Source organism: Perissodus microlepis, chromosome 20 (genome assembly GCF_051167445.1).
Source record: "Perissodus microlepis isolate ML-2025 ecotype Zambia chromosome 20, ASM5116744v1, whole genome shotgun sequence".
NCBI lineage: Eukaryota > Metazoa > Chordata > Actinopteri > Cichliformes > Cichlidae > Perissodus > Perissodus microlepis.
In genome coordinates this window covers 13,535,635-13,557,558 of record NC_140480.1, presented here as the reverse complement: position 1 = coordinate 13,557,558, position 21,924 = coordinate 13,535,635, and the positions used below count along the sequence as shown (strand labels likewise).

The 21,924-nt window shown below is 42.3% G+C and overlaps 1 protein-coding gene across 3 annotated transcripts in view; it reads right to left on the bottom strand.

Annotated features, from left to right (window-relative positions):
- Nucleotides 1-21,924, bottom strand: part of LOC146364258 (plexin-A1-like) — a 309,896-nt gene that overhangs the window by 123,742 nt on the left and 164,230 nt on the right. For all 3 annotated transcript variants that reach the window (XM_084916148.1, XM_084916150.1, XM_084916149.1), the window contains exon 9: nt 13,991-14,105. In XM_084916148.1, the coding sequence (XP_084772274.1) occupies nt 13,991-14,105 (115 nt within the window). The remainder of the gene's footprint in view (nt 1-13,990; nt 14,106-21,924) is intronic.

The window sequence follows — 21,924 nt, the reverse complement described above, 5'->3', positions numbered from 1 at the left end:
TGTTTTATCCAAGGTCGTGTTTATTTCCCAGTGGCTTAGTCACACATCATTTTCTCTTTCAATCCCAACCCCACTGTTGTCTCCTAGTCTCTTTCAACCTCACTTTCCTCTTCTGCTCCTGATATCTTCCAAGGAACTGATCCGCCCACCCGCCACTTTCTACCTGCTCTGTGGTTTATTGAAACACGATGATGCCTGCAGTCATGAACTCCAGCTGTCTACGATGCTTCGCTGCATTTTCCTATTGACTTTTCCTCTTCTCCGCAGCCTTCCTTTGCTCGTTCTCTATATACTCTGTTATCCTCGATCTGTCTCTCGCACTCCTCATTGGCTGCTGGGGTAAGATGTCTTAAGGGTGAAACACTTGGAAGATCGCGCAGGCTCCCAAAACAAACACGGTGATGTGGATACAGAGAAGAATGAGAAACACCAAGGACGTATTTATAATGTTTAATTACCCTGTTGCTTTAGAAACAGTAAAACTAAAAAAACAAAGAAGGGATGAAACCCGTAATAAAGGTGATATTTGTTTTACTATATTCAGCCCTAACAATATAGTGTATTTCGTAAACTTTCTTTTTTTCCTCACTTCTAATTGGTTTTATCAGGATGGAAACATCTACAGTGATGTCAGAGATGAGGCGAGAGCCCCGATTGGTTGCTGGCTGTCACCAATGAGGTCACCTCTCGGAGGCGCAGACAGCCACCGAGTATGATGGATGAGGGAGCCCGTGTGTTTGTCTATGTGTGTGAGTGTTGGGAGGGGGTCATCGCGGTGTAGAGGGTCCCAGCGGATTAGCGTTACAGTCCAATGAACCATTTCAGAAAGGAAGGGGCGAGACCCCATCGACCAGCGCTCTTACACACACATACGGAAAGAAAGAAAAAGGACCTGATATGATGACCGCATGTCCCAGGGGAGGGAGAGGAAGAGTCATCTGTTGAGCAATGTCTCAGTTTTAGACACCAATATAGTTAAGTCCTTAGAGAGTAACACAAAGTAACACACTTGCTCACCAGCTGTGCAATGGATCCTGTTTGTAATCCCAAAAGATCTTTTTCTATCCCACAGATGCACAAACAGTTCATGAGGCCTCATTTTGAAACGGCCACTTTCTCACTATTAACAAAGCTTTTTTTTAATGTATCTCTATCAAAAAGACAGATCAAAATGTATTCACAGAGCACACGATATACTAAGACAACCTGAGGCCACATGTGCACAGAATGCTGAAGCTCTCCTTTTGTAAAAAAACCAAAGACGAAGGTGAAACAAAGGCCAGAAACAAAGTGATATCTATGGACACATCTATCAGCACAGCTGCTCTACAATACCATTCATGGGCTTTGTCACTCCAGAATAATAACGTATGCTGTGCAGATGGAGCAGGCAATTTGATTTAGTGTGTATTCTGATATGTGCAGCACCTGCATTTTTCAGCAATGTAACACTTGGACTTTTACTGTCTGCTTTATTCAGCAGTGGTATCTGGGAAATATGTGGCTAATTAATTTTGAAGATGATGTCTTTTTTTTTTTGCACTGCACTTCCTTGTCACTAGTCACCTTAACCCTTACAGAACCACTTCTTGCTCTGCTGATCCAAACAATAGTTGTTTCCCTGGAAAGGACGCAGGCAAGAGTGTGCAGCTACTGAAGCTCACATTAACTTGTGCTAACCTGGCAGGAAGCACCAGGAAGCTGTCGTTAAGAAGAAAGAAGCAGCAAAACACAAATAATCTTATTAGTCTATTATATCGTTGTAACACCTAGTGATTATTATCCCTTATAAGTCACACTAGAGAAGAAGTAGGGCAGAAACTTCCTTGGTGTGACCTTCCTTGGGGCAAGTGGTTGCTGGAGACTGTATGGAGCTTTTTTTGGATAAAAGTAGTTGCCAAGAGTTTGAGTGTGCACAGGTCACCTGGTGGGAGACAACCTTTCTCCAAACAGTTGTGGTCCAACTTGGTTTGACTGCAGTCACTCACACATAAACTTTTGAAGGTTTGCAAATAGTTTTAGTCAAGTTCATCCAAGTTCATGTGTGAATGGGTGAATAAGGCAAGTTGCATAAAGTGCTCTGAATGCTCGGCTACATAAGAACCAGTTCATTTACCATTTACAGATATTCCTGTACACTACACCAACCCATTATCCCATTCTTCTTTGCAAAACAGCTCCAGCTCTAGATGGACAGCGTTTGTGAACAGCAGTTTTCAGATCTTGCCACAGATTCTCGATTGGATTTAGATCTAGACTTTGACTGGGCCGTTCTAACACATGGATATGTTTTGTTTTAAACCATTCCAATGTTGCCCTGGCTTTATGTTTAGGGTTGTTGTCCTGCTGGAAGGTGAACCTCTGCCCCAGTCTCAAGTCTTTTGCAGACTCCAAGAGCTGCTTCCCTGTCCCTGCTGAAGAGAAGCACCCCCAGAGCATGATGCTGCCACCACCATATTTGACAGTGGGGATGGTGTGTTTAGAGTGATGTGCAGTGTTAGTTTTCCGCCACACATAGCGTTTTGTATTTTGGCCAAAAAGTTCCATTTTGGTCTCATCTGACCAGAGCACCTTCTTCCACATGTTTGCTGTGTGCCCCACATGGCTTGTGGCAAACTGCAAACGGGACTTCTTATGGTTTTCTGTTAACAATGGCTTTCTTCTTGCCACTCTTCCATAAAGGCCAACTTTGTGCAGTGCACGACTAATAGTTGTCCTATGGACAGATTCCCCCACCTGAGCTGTAGATCTCTGCAGCTCGTCCAGAGTCACCATGGGCCTCTTGGCTGCATTTCCGATCAGCGCTCTCCTTGTTCGGCCTGTGAGTTTGGGTGGACGGCCTTGTCTTGGTAGGTTTACAGTTGTGCCATACTCCTTCCATTTCTGAATGATCGCTTGAACAGTGCTCTGTGGGATGTTCAAGGCTTGGGAAATCTTTTTGTAGCCTAAGCCTGCTTTAAATTTCTCAATAACTTTATCCCTGACCTGTCTGGTGTCTAAATCCAATAGAGAATCTGTGGCAAGATCTGAAAACTGCTGTTCACAAACGCTGTCCATCTAATCTGACTGAGCTGGAGCTGTTTTGCAAAGAAGAATGGGCAAGAATTTCAGTCGCTAGATGTGCAAAGCTGGTAGAGACATACCCTAAAAGACTGGCAGCTGTAATTGCAGCAAAAGGTGGTTCTACGAAGTATTGACTCAGGGGGCTGAATAATTACGCACACCCCACTTTTCAGTTATTTATTTGTAAAAAATGTTTGGAATCATGTATGATTTCCGTTCCACTTCTCACGTGTACACCACTTTGTATTGGTCTTTCACGTGGAATTCCAATAAAATTGATTCATGTTTGTGGCTGTAATGTGACAAAATGTGGAAAAGTTCAAGGGGGCCGAATACTTTTGCAAGCCACTGTATTGTTTTTGTGCTGGACTGTCTCGGGGCATCTTTGCACAGCCTACACCTGGGGTCTGGCCTCATGTGGTAGACAGCAGCCTCTATGGATCTGCTTAGAGCTTGTTCCTCTGCTGCCATGATTGGTGCCTCTGTATTCATATATATATGTACACATATCATTTTTTAAACTCCAGCTTGTTTTTTTTCTTCCGAAAACAAAAAACAAGCTGCAGATATTGCAGCATATTGTGTTTGCTTGTAAAAGAGCTCTACCCCAGTAACTGCACAAGGCTCTTCCTCACATGTCTCCATTAGAATAGCAGTGTCCTGTGTGCTATCTCTGATGACCAAGTGTGATTGTGTGTCTATCAGGATGCTATCAAGTCCGGATGGTCAAAGAGGAGGATGTAGATGATAAGCATCAGCTAGTGGATCAATAGGAGCCTGTAAAAAAAAGACCCACACACTCTCTGTTTGAGTGTTTGCGTGTGTGTGTGTGTGTGTGTGTGTGACACAGTGGATACATGACAGATAACAAGAAGTGATCAGGATGGCCTCACTAAGTACAGCCTTGTGTTCTCTCTCCCTCGCTGTCTCTCTCTCTTAGCCCTCAGAATCAAAATTTGATGAATTTTGTTTCATCTTGTGAAAAGAAAATGACAAAGTGCTCCATGCCATGTGGGAACCAACCAAAAACCGACTTACAACCCCTTTTTTTAGACTGTGACCCAGTGAATAATAAGTGATGTCTGTGACCCATCTGAGAATCATCCAAACCTTTCAAGGTCACCAGAAAAGCCCGTGATGCAAACCTTCCTGAGAGTTGATTTCCTCCGCTAGTCTTTGGACGAGGGAATGCGTTTCTCAGGTCCCCCAAGGTCCCGGGTCGGAAAAGTTTAAGCAATACACAACGCAGCAAACTTCGCAACAAAAGATACTGCGGTATCTCGTATGCAAATTCACTGGGGCCAGAAAAAGTTTTAAAAGCGATCGCTCCTCTTTGCCAGACCCGTTTCATCTTTTATTCTAGATTTGTGACTCATCCCCCTGTGCTTCATTTCAACAGGAAAACTTTTCATCTATTTTGCTCAAATGAACCGAGTTCCTCAGACGTAGTCTCAGGTGGAAGGAGGGCAGGCACTCCATCGCACCAGCCTAGGAGCTCTTCTGTTCAATAAAAGACACTTTGAACTGTGTTGGAAGCCTTTTGGTGTGTCCACCCACTCGCAGCCCTTTACTACAGGGGATATGGGGGCATGTACAGGAAGAGGTAAAAAGAAAGAGATCGACTTCACTGTTATGAAGTGAAATGCCGATACTTAAATAAATGCATGAACATAAGTCACACCTTGGGTTCATTACGGCTCCATCAGTGAGGAATTTCCTAATTTTACTTTCCCACTAAAAACCCGAAACCCAGCTGTATTACCCCCTTTACCTTTAATCAAACCAACTTATTACCTCTCTCTTCTCACCTCAAGGGAAACCTGCAGTCAGACACTAAAGAGGAGTTTGTACTGCTACACTGTATTAACAACAAATCCCGTGTAGTTTTGCTGCACAATGCGACACACCAAGGCAGAACCTTACATCCATCTTGCAAGATTAAAAGACAGACTGCTCTGAACTGGTTGAACTTGAGTGCCCTCGGGTGCGATTAGCATTACCATTCAAGACCAAGAATGTGTTCATCAGAGGTTTTTTAGTGAATGATGAAGACCTCACAGTACTGTATCACCCAAATAAAGCACATTGCTCTGCTTGTGGTTCCTAGAGTATTTAAGAGTAGAATGGGAAGCAGAGCCTTCGACTTTCAGGCCCCTCTTCTGTGAAACCAGCTCCCAGTTTGGATTCAGACACCCTCTCCACATAAAAAGGCTTAGAACTTTACTTTTTAATAAAGATTATAGTTATTCCTGAATCTGGTGACCCATAGTTACACTGCAATAGGCCTCTGCTACTGGGGGCTTCCCATGATGCACTCTGTTTCTTCTTCACTCACCTCTTTTCATACATTATGTGTTTACACAGCACTCTCCATTTAATCTTTAGTTATTATTCATCTCTGGCTCTCTTCCACAGACCCTTCACCCTAAACCAATCACAGCAGATGGCTGTCCCTGCCTGAGCCTTGTTCTGCCAGAGGTTTCTTCCTGTTAAAAGGGAGTTTTTCCTTTCCACTGTTACCAAGTGCTTGCTCAGAGGGGGTCATCCGATTGTTGGGGTTTTATCTGTATCATTGTACAATATGAAGTGCCAATTCAACTCAATTCAGTTTTATTTATATAGCGCTAAATCACAACAGTCACCTCAAGGCGCTTTATATTGTAAGGTAGATCCTACAATAATACATACAGAGACAAAAACCAACAATTATATGACCCCCTATGAGCAAGCACTTTGGCGACACTGGGAAGGAAAAACTCCCTTTTAACAGGATGAAACCTCCAGCATAACCAGGCTCAGGGAGCGGCGGGGCCATCTGCTGCGACCGGTTGGGACGAGAGAAGGAAGACAGGACAAAAGACATGCTGTGGAAGAGAGCCAGAGATTAATAACAAGTGTGATTTAGCAGAGAGAGCCTTGAGGTGACTATTGCTGTGATTTGGTGCTATATAAATAAAACTGAGCTGAATCAAGTTTCTTTGAACTATGTTTGGTCCACTTTGGCAGATCTGTCAAAGGTGAAATCAATATAACCACAGGCTACCTGCTGTAAACTGGACTGCTTCTACATTAAACATGTGGCTCCCCTAGGCTAAAACCTCATTTTGAAGAATGTTTTAAAAGAATCTTTTTTTTTTTTTGCTCATAGCTAAAAACGTCGGTTAGCATAGAATAATGGGACTGAAGAGTAGCGATACCCCTGTTAATTGCTCTCTTTCTACTCCTCATTGCACCATTCAACAGTCTGATGGCCATTAAATTTACCCACTGAGACTGGGCACTGTCAAAATTCTTTCACAACCAATTTTGCACATGTGATTACTCGGGTGCCTTCAAAACAATAGTGGAGTGAGGTTCATTAAGCCTTTGGCATGAAGGAGTAGTGAGGTCAGATGAGAAAAAAAACAACACAGGAAAGCAGTTCAGTTTGGTTTGGACTGCAAAATAAATGAGTGCTGCAAACTGTTTATCTACTTCTCTCGCTTGGTACCCCTGTGGATTTGTCAGGCTTAGTTCATTAAACAAAAATACAAAATTTAACTCGAGAAAAACCATGAGCAGACGTCAGACATGTGCCTAAGTAGCTATGAATCCTCCGTGACTTAATCAGTGACATCTCAGCATTTCCCGTTCAAGCTTTGAAGACAAACGTAAGCAAACGCTGTAAAGTTCTGACACAATCAAGTCATTTTAAGCAGCCCAGCTTCAAGCAAAGATTAAAGTAGGCCAGAGAGATAAATGACATAGAATTATTGAGTAGATACTAAGGAGACACAAGCCATGGGTGGTGTCATGACCCCCACGTATCCTTTCATCTCCTGAATGGTTAAGCATCTCTCGCGTCGTCCTGCTCCCACTCCACTGTGTTTCTCGTCCTTTCATCGAATGCTAATGCTGCTCCTTCAGCAATGTCCGCCATTTGTGTCTTTTTCATTTTCCTTCCCTGTGCATATCTTTAACCTTCCACTTCCACTGTCCGTCTTCTTTCTTTTACCCCGCCTTTTGCAACCCAACCGAAAAACAGCCCAAAATCCCACAAGCTTGTCGACAGTTTCGCCTTGAGCAATATGGACAAATGGGACTTCCAATCTGTCATTTTTCAGGCATATCAAGACAGTTAAAACAAGCAAATACCATAACAACCTAATTAAAAGTGAATCTCACTCTAACTTCTGACCTCTTCTTCTACATCAGTCCATATTTTGAGGATTTCTCTTTCTTTCGTATTCTGTTTAGTTCACTTATGCTTGAGGGACATCCTCACACAGCTTTCAGAGGCATGACCAGAAGCAGTGTATTCCATTTATATGCAATAACTAGTATGTGCTGTGAACAGGCTAATAGAATCTAGCACTAAGGAGGGTAAATTCATAATTTCAGGAGTAGTTTTAGTTTGCATTTTTTGTCAAGTGTGCACATAATTTCTTAAATGTGGTACTTGGTTGGATTAGAAAGCATCTTCCTTTCTCACAACTAGGCCACAGCCACACTCCCCCACTTATGTTTTATTGTGGATGCTCCACCTTTCGCTTCTCATCTCATCTGTCTCTCTCCATTAAACACGCCACTGATCAGAGAGGCATCTGGAGATGCATCTTTAAGCTTTAATACACTTTGAATAATTAACACATGTGTACATGTACACACACACACACACACACACACACACACACACAGAGTCGAGTCTATCAGTGGCAGGCAGCTCCCCTCAGCCAGAGAGAGACCCAGAGGGAGTAGGGAGGCTTACTCAGTGCCAGCTTCAGAACCTCCGAGCTGGGCAGCTCAGAGCTGTGCACCAGCCTGAGTTTGAGCAAGCAGAAACAAAGGAAAGACAGCTGTAACCGTGACACCCTTAGCTGCGAGACAAAAAGAGATGGGTGTCTGCATCCTGCTAATTGACTTGTTGAGGGAATGAGGGAGTGGGTGAACAAGAGAAAAGAGCTTAGAGATCAAAGAGGGATACTTGTATGGAGATGGCTGCCGAGATGCATTTTGTATGCAGGAATGCTATGGGAATACATGCACAGAATGGCTGGCTTATGGCTATATGCACCATATGAACCTTCATGCATGCATCCCTATTGTGCTTTCTGCAGCAACGTGGAAACTTGACAGAAACATTCGACCATCTGACCAATTCACTCATCATGTTGATGCATCCGCTCATTACCGGCACGAAGGCCAACGCTGATCCACATATCTATAAACTTCTCCTACATCTGGAGCCTAAAACAACTCGTGAATAATTATCAACCAGGCTAAAAAAAAACCCACTGGTGCACTCCCCTGGGAGACAGCGAAGCATCATAGACTTACTGAGTTTCACTAAGCTAAAGGAGGTCAGGCTTCCAGGAAGAGGAGAAGACACGAGAGATAAGGGATGAAAGAAAAAGAAATATATACGAACAGGCAAAGGTTGTGAGTTCCAGTTACAGAGTGACTGATGCAGAACATGACATCACTCAGGTAGCGTCTTAAATTAAAATAGACTAGAAGCTACACAAAGTGTTTGTTCTCTGGTTCACATTTCCAGTAGCAGGTGGAACAGAGATGTCCTGGTTGCTCAAACTTCCTCTGGCTCCTCCTGGGGGAATCCACAGACACTCCCAGGTCAGCTGGAAGACAGAATCCCTCCAGCATCTTGTGCCCAGCTGGCTGTACCTGGCAGAGCTGTAAAGGGAGGCAACCAGGGAACGTCCTTTGCAAGTGCCTGAACTACTTAGATTGTTTCATTTCAGTGTGGGGGAAGCAGCGGGTCTACTTTGAGTTCTTCTTCTCTTTCCAATCTTCTCACCACATCTGGGAGAGTAAGCCTTTCCACCCTGCAGAGAAAACATCTCCAACCCACGTATATTAGGGTCATCTGCCATTACCATACCATTACCTTTTATTACCATAGGTGCGGACAGGATCACTGTCCCGGTGAAAACTGAAGAGTTTTGACTTATAAAATAGATATAAATATAAATAAATATAAATACAACAAGATAATAACAAGATAATGATAAACAGACTGGTTCTTACATAGTGCTTTTCTACTCTACTTGAGCACCCAAAGCACCTACTACAGCACCTTATACAGCTTGTCTAATTCACTCATTCATACAAGCGTTTTTTTATATGTCTAACTGCTTTCTATCTAACATTTGTACTCACACTCCGAAAAATACACCAGGAACGACTCTGGGTTTGGTATCTTGGCTAAGGAAAGTTTGGCATACAGCCTGCACGCCAAAACTAAACCACAGGCACCTTCAAAGAGAGAGAGGACAAAAAAAGCAAAACACTGCATGGTAATAAAGGTAAGTGTCTGCAGTTGTGGACGTGTGTTCAAGGTACTGGTGAGATATAAAGGAAGACAAGTGTAAAGATCCCCTGCATAGTGGTTTATTTACTAAATGGATCAGGCATAACATTACAACCACCCACCTAATATTATCTTGGCTCAAAACAGCCCTGACGTGTCGAGGCATGGACTCCACTATACCTCTGACGGTGCTGTGGACAGATCCTTTAAGTCATGGAAGTTGCGAGGAGGTGATGCTTTGTGGTGCATTATCCTGCTGAGAGAGCCCCACAACCAGCAGGGAATACAATAATGCTTAGGTTGGTGGTATGTTATTAATTAACATCCACGTAGATGGCAGGACCCAATGTTTTCTAGTAAAACTGTCAGGACAAGCATAACTTTATCATCAGTATGAGCTACAGCAGCTTGTTTGCTGGATCTGACCGCCCACCCACGACCCTGTGGCTGGTTCCCCACCGTTCCTTTTGATAGATACTGACCACTGCAGTAGCTATCAGCTCAAAAGAGGTGCAGTTTTGCACATGCTCTGTTCCAGCCGTCTAGCCATCACAATTTAGCTCTTGTCCGACTCACTCAAATCCTTACGCTAGCCCATTTTTCCTGCTTCAAACTCATCAACTTTGAGGACAAAATGATCACTTACTTCCTAATATACCCCACCCACTAACAGGAGTCATGATGAAGAGATAATCAGTCTGATTCAATTTGCCTGTCAGTGGTAAGAATGATATGCTGATCGGCGTATATTGTGCAATGTATTATAAAAACCTTCCAACATACATGATAAGGCTGCACGTGGCCACAATACTTGCAAATTCAAAAACAGCCTGATTAGACATAAAAAAAAATGCCTTTATAAGTTCAATATGAGTTTACTCATTTGTTACCCCAGTGGTGCGTGCACTGCCCACATTTCTGATGAATCCAACAACACAAAGCCAATAAAAAGGTATAATCAATAACGAGTACCTCGGGTCACGGCTAAGGATGAAACTGTTGTTGCATGGAGCATTTTACACACACACACACAAGAGAAAGATAAGTCTCTTCCTGTCAAAGCTCCCATCAGGGGATGTTATTTGGCAGCTATTTTCTGTCTTTGCTGCCAGTCATGTACTGCATTAATTCATTTGTGGGACATGAAGTGTCCTGAGTGAAAAGCAACTACATGCAAAATGAATGAATGGCTTAATTAACAAGCGGGCGAATTGCAATCAACAAATGAATAAGAAGGCAAGCGTGTAGACAGGAAAATAAATGCAAACAAACCTGTTTTTCTATTACATTTTTTCCATGTTCATTTTTTATTATTGTCTTATTTTTCCTGTTTTCTTGAATTGAAATGAAGTCATTTCAACCTAAACCCTGGGGCCCGGCGTCGACCCAGTCGGCTCAACCGGACCGATGCTGGGATTCATCGGAGCAGAGCAAATTTGTTTGTCTCTGTGTTTGTTTGTACTGGTGTTTGTTTCTCTCATTGTTTGTGTTTATATGCATTTCTGTTGATGGCCTTCTCAAGTGTTTCACCAACTCTGGCAATTTTCTGCCTGGTCGCCCCTAATGTGCCTCTCTGTTTATCTGCTGTCACAACACAGCTGATTTATATATATTTACAAATCCAGGAAGTGACAGCAGAGAATTATACTTACTTTAAAGGGCAGAAATTATACATTAGTGGTTATCTGTTGTGAATGTGAATTTTTTTGTGTGTGTGCACGTGTGTGTGATTTACCTATGCCGCAGCTTCACATAACACATGCTATGACTTTTATCAGATATGAAGTCAAGTCAGCCTCAAGAAATATGACAAATGCCTTTGGGAAGATAACCAGTGTAGTGTGAATTCAATCACTTTGGCAACTGACTGCTAATGACACAGGGGGAAACTTTTCCAGGCAGCGGTGATGGGCAATATTGCTTTTAGCAGGGGCTACGAACTGGCAAATTGGAACAAAATCGTGGCTAGAAGAGATAAACGCTTAACGACTGGAAAAAAAAAGGCGCTGTTGGCCCAAATGAGCCTATGCATTACTTCAAATTGTTACCGATCCATGAGAGAGAGAGCCAGAGAGAGGAAACATAAGGCTACGTGGTAACAAACTGATTTAAATATATAGGATTTTTCATAGTAATGTATCATCTTTGTGAATCTTTACTGACCATTTTCTAAACTTTTACGATCTATTCACCTATTTTTTCTCTCTTTAGTCATGGTACTAAAACATACGTGTATGACACATTTAAACTTTAATTGTCAGGGATGTGACTAATAATAGCTAGTTAATAGCTAAGGACTGCAAGCTCCTCACAACCAGTAAAAACTAATGGTTGCCCAATGAGCGTGATGAATTTTTTCCACATTAGGCAACTTATAGCTAGTAGTCTGGTCAACCACGTTTTATTGCAATGGGACCGCACAAGTTGCCTCTCACCAAATAATCACGTCCGACTCAGACTGACTGCAATCACTCTCAGACTGACTGCTCAAAGTTTACAAATGACTGCTGTCTCATTTCTAAACACAGACAGAATGCCAACATGTTGCAATCAATCAGTCTGACTGATTGACTGCGACTGATGAGTCAGTCTGAGAGCAATGCATCAATTTTCAATAGGGAACTCGACTCAACTGGTTGCTAACTGGTGGTATTCGGGCTATATTCCTATATAAAAGAAAGGTTAATGATCACCTATGTCATTTTACAGTGCAAACACTGTCCTGCAGCAGCTACGTCACTATTTGTGGAGGAATTGCTGTTTCAGATCTATGAGGTTCTGGCTGGACTCTGAATGTAAGTAGCTAATGTGAATTTCTACGTATGTAGATGGTAACAGATTGCAAGACATTGGTGACGTTTAAACATGATCAAAGATTAAATGTAATTTTAAATTGCCAACTTGACCACATTCAGTTGCAGACTCACAGCAGACTGGCTCTTCCCTCGGTCCTCCAAGCAACCCTTTAAAAAGCAACAAGATCGCTAGTTCATCGCTCAAGTCATGATGGGTGCATGGCGGTGCTGGTCTCCAACCAATGTTATCACTTGTGTGATAGTAATATAAGTCAACATCTGCAGTAAGAAGGCATAGGCATACTGTAAAATTGGCAAATTTAGCTGCTAGTGTTTTATTTAACAAGGTTAGGTAAGATTTCCTTACAGTGGACACCAGCACACATGCATCCCTCACAATAAAAATAACAAAGATGTATCTGTACTCTATGTGCTGTTAATGACAACAAAAACCCATGTAAGGATGTGGGGTTGGCACAAATGTGTGTGCATGTGTGTTTTTGTGTCTATCAAAATTCAACAAACCCCTCCTGACATTCAAAGGGCTTGGTAACCATGGCGATGCCTGCACCAAATAAAAAAAACAAGAGAAAAAAGAGTATATCAAAAGGAAAAAAAATAGGAAGAGAAGAAAAAATAAAAGATGAATTGGTGTAGCTCTGTGAAGTAGATAAGGTTGGATGTCAGCCTGGTATTTACAGGAGGGCGTAACTTGTGATGGCAGGCTGTGTGGAGTCAAGTGTTATCCTCTCCGCACCCACACCCCCGTCTCCCTTTCCACTCACTCTCCAATGCCTGAAACTGCAGCACCGTTCATACACTTAAAATTCTAATACACGATTACCTCACTGTCTTAAGTTAATGACACACCAATATGCAGGGAAAAATTCACACAACAAACATGTTCCCTTAAAGATACATAGGTGTGTAAACCTGTGTATATCTAAATATGTGAATGTACATTATACCCATCTACGCTGCGCACACCCAGCTGAATGTTTTAGTTTTGATATGATATCCTTTCAACAACCGAGGCTTTATGAGAGGATGGAGAGAGTGATGAAGAGAGGAGCGAGAGATCAAATAAAAGGCTGAGCATGCTTGCTTCCAGCACGCAGTTACTCAGAGTAAAGAAACGAGCAAAGAAAGAAGAAAAAAAGAGGGAAAAGGTTACAAACAAGAATGAGAGGAAAAGAGTGTGTGTGGGGGGAGGGGTGCACATCAAAACTCTTTGCCTGAAATACAGGCAAAGTTAGAGCAAAGGTGTCTGGGTGTTAAGTACAACTTTCTGAAGGCACTGAAGTTTCTTTTTTTTGTGTGTTTGTCAGAGCGAATTTCTGCATTTGCGAGCGAGCCGGTTAGAATTAGAGGAGCTTGACAGAGACACGGGGACTGCGAGAGCGAGTCGGCTCATGGATAGATGAGGGTTTTCATGCAAATATAACATTTGGGACGTTAGCGCGCTCTGCCATTTGCATACCCATTCACCCTGACTTGTTTATAAGTGAATAAATCCAGTGCTGCTTAGAGTACAACAGCTGCTGCTGGGCCACTCTCAGCAGCACTCATTCATATACTCATATACACACACTCAGATGGCATACAGGCCACAGCTGCACCCTTGGCATTACTATGCCACCGTACTTCCTTGTGTGTGTGTGTGTGTGTGTGTGTGTGTGTTTGTGTGTATGCAAATCCATTGATACTCATTAATGTATCCATGTGTTGCTTTGATAGACCATCTTCTGAATCTGTCTTTTATAGAGGATGTATAACTACGTGTGCTCAGCAGCACTTGTGTGTGTGCACATGCTCAAAGCCGTACCTCTGAGGTGTTGACTCGTCCCTCCTGGAAGGAGCAGTCGCTGGCATCCTGTGTGCACATGTGGCGATATTTGCACCAGTGGCAGGGGAAGTTTCCGTTGACACAGGACAGGCACCTGCAGCAAGCCAGAACAGGAGAGAGAAAGGATGAGGTTTACATGATTTATGTATTTATTTCACTCGTGTCTTTTTGTGTCTACATCCTTGAATGTCCTTTAATGGAGTTTGAGTTTCCTGATCCTGCCACAGTGGCTTCCAGTGACAAGCCACAACGAAGAACATAAAAAAATGTAACTGTAAAGAAGAAAAACGGAACATTTGGCATTTTAATTTACAGGTTGCTGCCCTGTGACAGACTCAACGTTGCTCCGTCTGCTAATGTAATGCTTATGAGTTCAAAATGAATATTTTCAGGCATGTGACAGACCTCGGTCTCATAATTGTGAGCTCCCAAGATGCCCAAGGAAGTGGAAACAGGCAGAAACTAGGAGAAACTGTGGTGAGTTATTTGGATGTGAGGAAAACCAGTGGAAAAACAAGTGCAAAAATCAGGATAAGTGTTAGCTAACTGCACATTATACTTTGCTTTGTCACAACATCCTGCTGCCAGTTTACATTTTGGGATAATTGTACACCACCAGAAAGACGAATTACACTTTTATGCTATAGGCTCTAAAGATGCATAAGAAGATTTGCACTGGCAGATAGATGCTAGTTCCTTACTACAATCACAGCTTTCCCTTAATGAGAGAGTGAAAGGCAAAGAAATAGAACTGACTTTGTTGGTCATTTCAGATACTGAAGTCTCTCATTATTTCAAGTGCCAAAAACATACCAAGGCAATAGAGCATAAATCTATATGTTTCCTGAAAATTGAAGGCATAATGTAATGAAGATCAAAAATGATAACATAATGTACTTTATTCTTCTTAAGCAGTTACATGTTTTATGTATCATATACCAGCCAATTATTGTCCTTAATGCCAATAATTCATCCCTATTGTTACTGGTTGTAGGCAATGCTAATGCAAAAGGATTGAGTCACTTTCATTTCTTTATATTTTGCTAGAAAAACTGTTATAGAGTAGATCCAGTGATTTCTTGAAACCTGGAATTCTAAGAAACTTGAAAGCCAATATTTGGCATGACCACCTTTATTCTTTAACACAGCCTGAACTCTCTTCTTTTAATTTCGTTCAGTAGTCTTCAGTAATAGTTTTCCAGGTTTCTTGAAGGACATTCAAAGCTCTTCTTTGAATGTTGAGTGCCTTTTGTTCTGTTTTCTGTAAAGATGCTTCAATAATGTTGAGGTCTGGGCTCTGGGGAGGCCAATCCATGACTGATAGCATTCCTCAGTTTGTTCTGTACGTTTTCCAGGTGTGCTTTGACTGCACTGGCAGGGTGATTGGGACCAATCACGTGCTTTCCACATGGCAATGCATGGTGGATCAAAATGCGAGGGTACATTTTGATTCAATGACTTTTGACACCATGTCAGAGCCTCCACTGCAATGACGTCTTATATACAGATTGACAATTATAAATGAAGTTCAAATTAGCCACTGATTTTGAGCCTAGTTCATGTCTAGTTTGGCATATCTCAACCTTTTATCCATGTTTTCCTTCCTTAAAAATGGTGTCTTGACAGCCACCTTTCCACTGAGACCATTTCTGATGAAGCTTCAGAGTGAACCATTGATGGATCATCATGAGAGCTAGATGCATCCGTCAGCCCCAGTATCAGGTTTTTCAGCTTATCAGCTAATAGCTCTTTGGGAATCACATTGCTGGCACAAAATGATTTTATGGCATTTTTTATGGATTCAAATAAACAAAACAAAATGTGGGACAAACTATGTGATAATGCGAGAGGTGGTTAGCAACAAAGTGCCTAAAGATATCATTTATAACTGGTTCTTTGCTATGTTTTCTGTTAGGTGTAGACACAACCCTGGTTAGGTGCATTTTTAATGCCTTAATTCATAGATCACTGTTAAGAGGCTTAACAAGCAAAAACAAACAAACATGAAAAAGAAAACAAAAAACATTCTCTAGTCAGGTACAATGACTGGACTGAAATGTAATGTCTAAAGAAAAACTTTAAAACACCTTCACAAACTTTGGAGAACTATTGATCAAGACCATTTTTTTTAAAAACTGAGAAGAAAGTCTTTGAAAGGAAAAAAAAATGTGGGGTGGCTTAAGACTTTTGCACAACTGAATTTAGCAACATTTGAGCCAAAGAGACAATCCAAAATTTCTATACTGCAGAATTCTAAGCATAAAATGCACTGAAGGAAGTCCAACTACTATGACCTGCATTCTTTGCAGATTATGGACATGTGTAGGTGCATTTGAAATATCAACACGACTTATCACACCGTAGCAGCCCAGCACTGACTAGCATCAACATAGTAGCACAAAATTTTCAAGAAGCACAACTGCAGCTTCCTTCATTAAGACTTTATTTGAGCTGTCAGCAAGGCCAGAGGGCGGGTTACTGAAAACAGCCAGGAGGAGAGAGCAGGAAGGAATCCTTGGTGATCCACTCCTCCCTTCGTATTCTCCATGCTTGGAGGCTTAAAGTTAAACTAAGCTGGCAGACCAAGATAAGCCAGTTTTTCTATAACTTGAGGAAGAAAAAAAAAAGAATGCATACACATTCAAACATGGATTACCAGACAAAGACAAGGCTATCATGGTCACTACAAAGAAGCAGCGGAAGGGAAAATGCCATGGCTAGTAATGCTGTTAATATGAGAAGTTTCAAAGTTGTTCAATTACTTTTTGGCTCTGAAGTCTCTACTTGATCACTTTCCTCAAGTGATTTCACATCAGCGGTGTATTAAATTACACTCTGCTTTCTGTCAATCATCTGACACCCACAGGAGCAAAGAGAAAGTGTTCACTTCATAAACATGTTGCAGAGAGAATGCTTAAATTCAAGCTCGCTGTCAAGGAAAAATACAAAAATTAAAAAATACAGAGTGACAGAAGTAGAAATGTTCAGTAAATCCCCCCCAAAAAATTCTTTCAATTAAAACAAGTCATAGCTATGCAGTCTTTACACCGCTTCTAAACTAAATGTCACTTAACTGGCTTGAGAAAAGCAAGCTCTAATTACATGTCCTGTCAGTCCTCACTCCCATATGCTGTCACTGTACTCAATCAGACCTCCGATAACACCCACAGCCACCAGAGGAACTGACTGAGAACCTGCGGGGTCTTTTTTTCATTATTGTTTTTTATTTATTTAACCAGCATCTGGTTATTACTGCCACCTCCAACTTCATCGTGAAGCGAGTTTCTTGATAGCGCTGTCTTTCTAAGCCTGTGTTACTTTCCTGTTGTGGTTGTTCGTTATATAGAACCAAGATTTTCTGCTCAGGAATATCTTGAGCTAAAAGACCAAAACAAATAAACAAAACAAGAAATAAAAAGTAAAACATAATTAAAACGAGTATTTTATGGCACCCTTGAAGCCAAATTCGCCGGGGCTTTAAAGGATTGGACAGGAAAGTGAAAAAGAGCTCGTACTTAGGTGGGAAAAAAGCTTCAAGAGATATAAAAACCTCAGCAGTAAAGTCAAAGGAGAAATAAATCACAATACCACCTTTTTAGTTTGACTGACAAGCGATCTCTGATAAGTCTAGTTCAAGAACACCACAGTAACCCAAACCAGGTCCACCAAGCTGAAGGGACAATTGCTCAGCTGACAATGCCACCCTGCTGCCGGAAACACTGACTTTAAATTGGATCTCAGCCTAATCCTCTTTCTGTCTTCGGGTCTATGTCCTTGGTTTTTTAGATTTTCGAGGGTTAACTCATATATAGCCTTCATATAGGCTTCATATAGCCAGAGTTAAGCTGGTGAGACTAGACTGAACTGCGGCGTGAGGTTTTTAATCAATGCCAGTGGATTTCCATGGAGGGAAGGGTAGACTGAGGTTATGCTAACAGTCTGATGTTTGTTAACAGAGCTGGTGAGCCAGTTCCTCCTCACTATTAACTCCGAGCTTGATCGATTTCCCGTTGCAGGGCAGTGCGCGCGCACATTCACAAGCAACGAGCGTGAGAGCTCAGACTACAACATTGAGCTAAGGCAAACTTATGCACGCAAGTCATCACCCGTGCTGACATCGAGGCATTCCTCCTGGGTCACCTGGGCAGTGGAGACTTATCCTACAGTAGAGCTGTCAATGCCTGGACAACCAGCTTGGGTAAGTGGCGGCGCTGCTACAGTGCAGTCAATAAAGTCCCCTGCTATTTAACAAGGCCCAGCAACAGCTCCGGGTCAAACGCCTTTTCATCTTCTCCAAGCTTTTGTTCGAGGGAGGATGGATCGATGGAACAAAGCTGTTGATGTGCGTGCAACGGCCCCGCTCAAGCATATATGAAAGGAGGGAACGATCATATCCTCATTTAAATCTGGTCAATGAGGATAAAGTCACGGATAAAACTGCAATTCTGTCTTAATTTGCAGGCTATGCTTTTATCTGCAGCTCAAACAAACATGTCAGCATGTGGTGGGCCCAAAAGCGACCCATTTGAGGCATGAAGCTGAAAGCTTTTAACGCCGTAATCAGTACTTGAAGCAGCTATAAGCGCAGCGTGATTTTGATTTAGAACCTCTGATTGGTTTGATAATGTATCTCGCAGATATCTGCCTGTGCTTCATGTGTACGGTGCTGGTTGGAACCCGGGGTAGGCTGGCTGTGCTATGTGATCTATAAATAGGCCTCTTTGTGTTTTATCCAATAAAGCTCCAAAGTGAGTGGCAATAAAATGATGCATACATCATTAAGTTATACAGCAGCACGGCAGCCAAATGAGAAGTTTAGATTCTCACCAGGGGACTCAGACTCATTATACGGTATTATTGCATCTTGTCACGGCAATGTCCAAAAGCAGTAAGTCTGCGAGTCTCAACCCTCAGTTTAATTAAACCAGGTCACATTCACTTAAAACCCAGACCAACAACTTATTGTCTTAATATCAACAAGTAATGATGTAATGACAGAAAAGTTTGACTATAAACTTTTTTTTTCTAGCAGTGGATAAAGAGTGGGGCGACGGGGAATGATGGGCCTCAAAATAAGAGCCCTTTCCAGGGGCTGGAGTGTGAGCCGGTCCCCCTCCCTGGAGTGCTTCTTTTCACTGCATAGATTTCAGCCCTTTCATATTGTAATGGTCATGGTGGCCTGAGGCTGTGGCGCTAACCTTTTAGCTGTGTGGGACGCATTATTCCCGACACAATGGGCACAATTTCTGTTTCGTTCGGCAACACTCGGCTTTATCTCTCTCTTTTTCCCTCTTGAAGACTTCTTTCTCGCTCGTCTTTTCCCGTCTCCAGCTCTCCCAGAATGTGAATTTCCTTCCCCCTCCAGCACCCTGCCACCTGTTTGTTTCTATGCCTCTCTATATATTATTCCTCCTCCTGCACGCTCAATTAAACTATTCCAAACCTCTTTTTTTTAATGCAAATTTCGGATATTGTATATGTAAACAGCTCACAGCGCAATTCACCCGCGCCAAGTACTGTGGCTTCTGTCTGCATGCGCTCCCTCTGACTGTGCGTGAACCTGTTTTGTGTGTTTGCACGAGCGTGTGCACTGCTGGTGAAGCTGGTGCCCGCATCCAACTTTGAGCCCGTCTGGGCGCTCGCCTGCAGGCCCGCTCTGCTTGTGCATCTGTACTGATACAGTACCACTGTTGTGCGTTTGCTGTTGTGCTTCTACGCTGGGCTTTCATCCGCCCATCACGCCCACGAGAATGACTCAATTACCGTCCCCTGAAAGCAGCGACTTCTTTACCCCGCTCCCTGCAGGCGGAGGTGGTTGTTGGGCGGGTCAAAGATTTTGAGGTGAAAGGTGAAGAGTATTGCATGACACGCGGGTTTGTGTTACAGCTGCAGTGGCAGTAACAGCGCTGTATTATTATTTATTTTTTTAACAGTCCAACAGAGTCCTGAGGGGGCCCTGCAAAGCCAACATCAAAGGCTTAAACAACAGCATGTCTGTTTATGCTGCAAAGAGAGCGCGACTAGGCGGGCTAGTTAATCAGGGGTACGCAGCATAAACACACACCCACACATACATTAGTAAACATGTCCTGCATGCATACAAATATGCATAAATAGGCACTCTGGAGTTACTTTGACACATCCAGCATGCTCTTTAACAAACGGAAAACTACACACACACATATTCACACAAAAAAAGAAAAGAATCAAAGCCATTCAAGTAGGCCTGGAGGCCCCGAGAAGTGGCCCAGGTGAGCGCTCTCTCCAAGCCCACTCCATTATGACCATCTCCACACAGGCACCTCAGCTAGAGCTAATTAACGGCCTATTACTATGCAGATATATGCAGGGCCGAGAGCAGAGCGCGAGCAATAAATGGGCTTGATGAACGAGAGCGAGGCAAGGAATGGGAGGTGTGCAGGGGGCAGAGACGGGTTGGGGCCAGGCGACAGAGAGATGGGCAAAGTGAGGAATGAGAGAGGAGAAGTCAACAGGCAGACAAGAGGACAGTGGGACAGCAGGAAAGGAAAAGAGAGCTGTAGGCTGCAGGGAGTGAGGATCGGATGGTAGCGGGACAAGGACGCTTATAATGCGGGTGAATCAGTAATTAAAAGCTACTGTCATGACTTAACATATTAAACCCTCATACAGCCCACATACAGTAAAAAAATGACAATTCTGCACATGTTTACATGTAAGAATCATTTTCAGGATGCCCCTAATTCTTTCAAGATATAAAACAGGTGTAAACACTGAGAGAGGAAGTGATTCTTCAGTCAATGCTTGCCAAGAGAAACAATAAATCTACTTTAGTTATACTACAGATGCTTTTTTCATTTCAGGTGTATTGATGCAACTGGGAGTCTGTGCCAGGTGGAAGTGAATCGAATGCGAGAAAGAGAGGAAAAGTGTGTGCGAAGTCCGAGCACTGACTTCAGGGGGAGCAGCCAAGACTCATTTAGCAAATGACATTTTATTTATTTTCATTTAACCTTTATTTAACAAGGCAGGACAATTAGGAACACATTCTTTCATTCATTATCAGGATGATCTCAGTACTCTGTCACTCTCTCTAATACCCCCTAGTCCCCCCCTTCCTGTGTACACACAGAAAGACAAAAAAAAAATAAGAGTGTCATGTAGAAATTGTTTTTGATAGAAATTTAGTGACAAAAGAAAAAGTTTTTCCTTCCCACTGTCGCCAAGTGCTTGCTTAAAGTGAGTCAGTGATTTTGGGGGTTTTCACTGTATTATTGTAGAGTCTTTACCTTACAATATAAAGCACCTTGAGGCGACTGCTGTTGTGATTTGGCGCTGTATAAGTAAAATACAATAGAATTGAATTGAAAAGACTGTTTACCTCTCCTTGTTTCCTGTCTTGCACCTTCTTTTTAAGCAACAGACACAGACATGCATATAAAAAAGCTGCTTTCAGAACACTGTTGAAAAGTCTACCAGTATTCCTATACTTAAATTAGGGATAATATGTTTCCCGGGAACATGAGTGACGTCTTTTTCCTCCCAAGCTTGGCTGCTCTTCTAAGTCTTCCATGGTTAAGAATCGATTTATTATTTCACTCACCAGTAGTCCCTTCATTGCTTTAGATTTAATTAACTAATTGATTTGTAAAAAGCTTGAACAGATTGAATACTGAATTAGAAACGGCTGCATGGTTTTCTCTTGATTCCTGTATTAAACCAGTTATTTACACCTGCAGGTAAGTAGCAGTATTTTAGCACTTTTTTCTTTTAAAACTTCAGCCACTCGTTGATTTTCATCTTGCATCTGACCAGCAGTGTGATCTTTGTATTGAGGTTTTGGAGACATCTGTCAAGTAACTGTGTGATGTTAACTTTTTGGATGTGTGACAATCATGGTGGCGATGAAAGATCAAGTAAATAAAGGTCCAGTT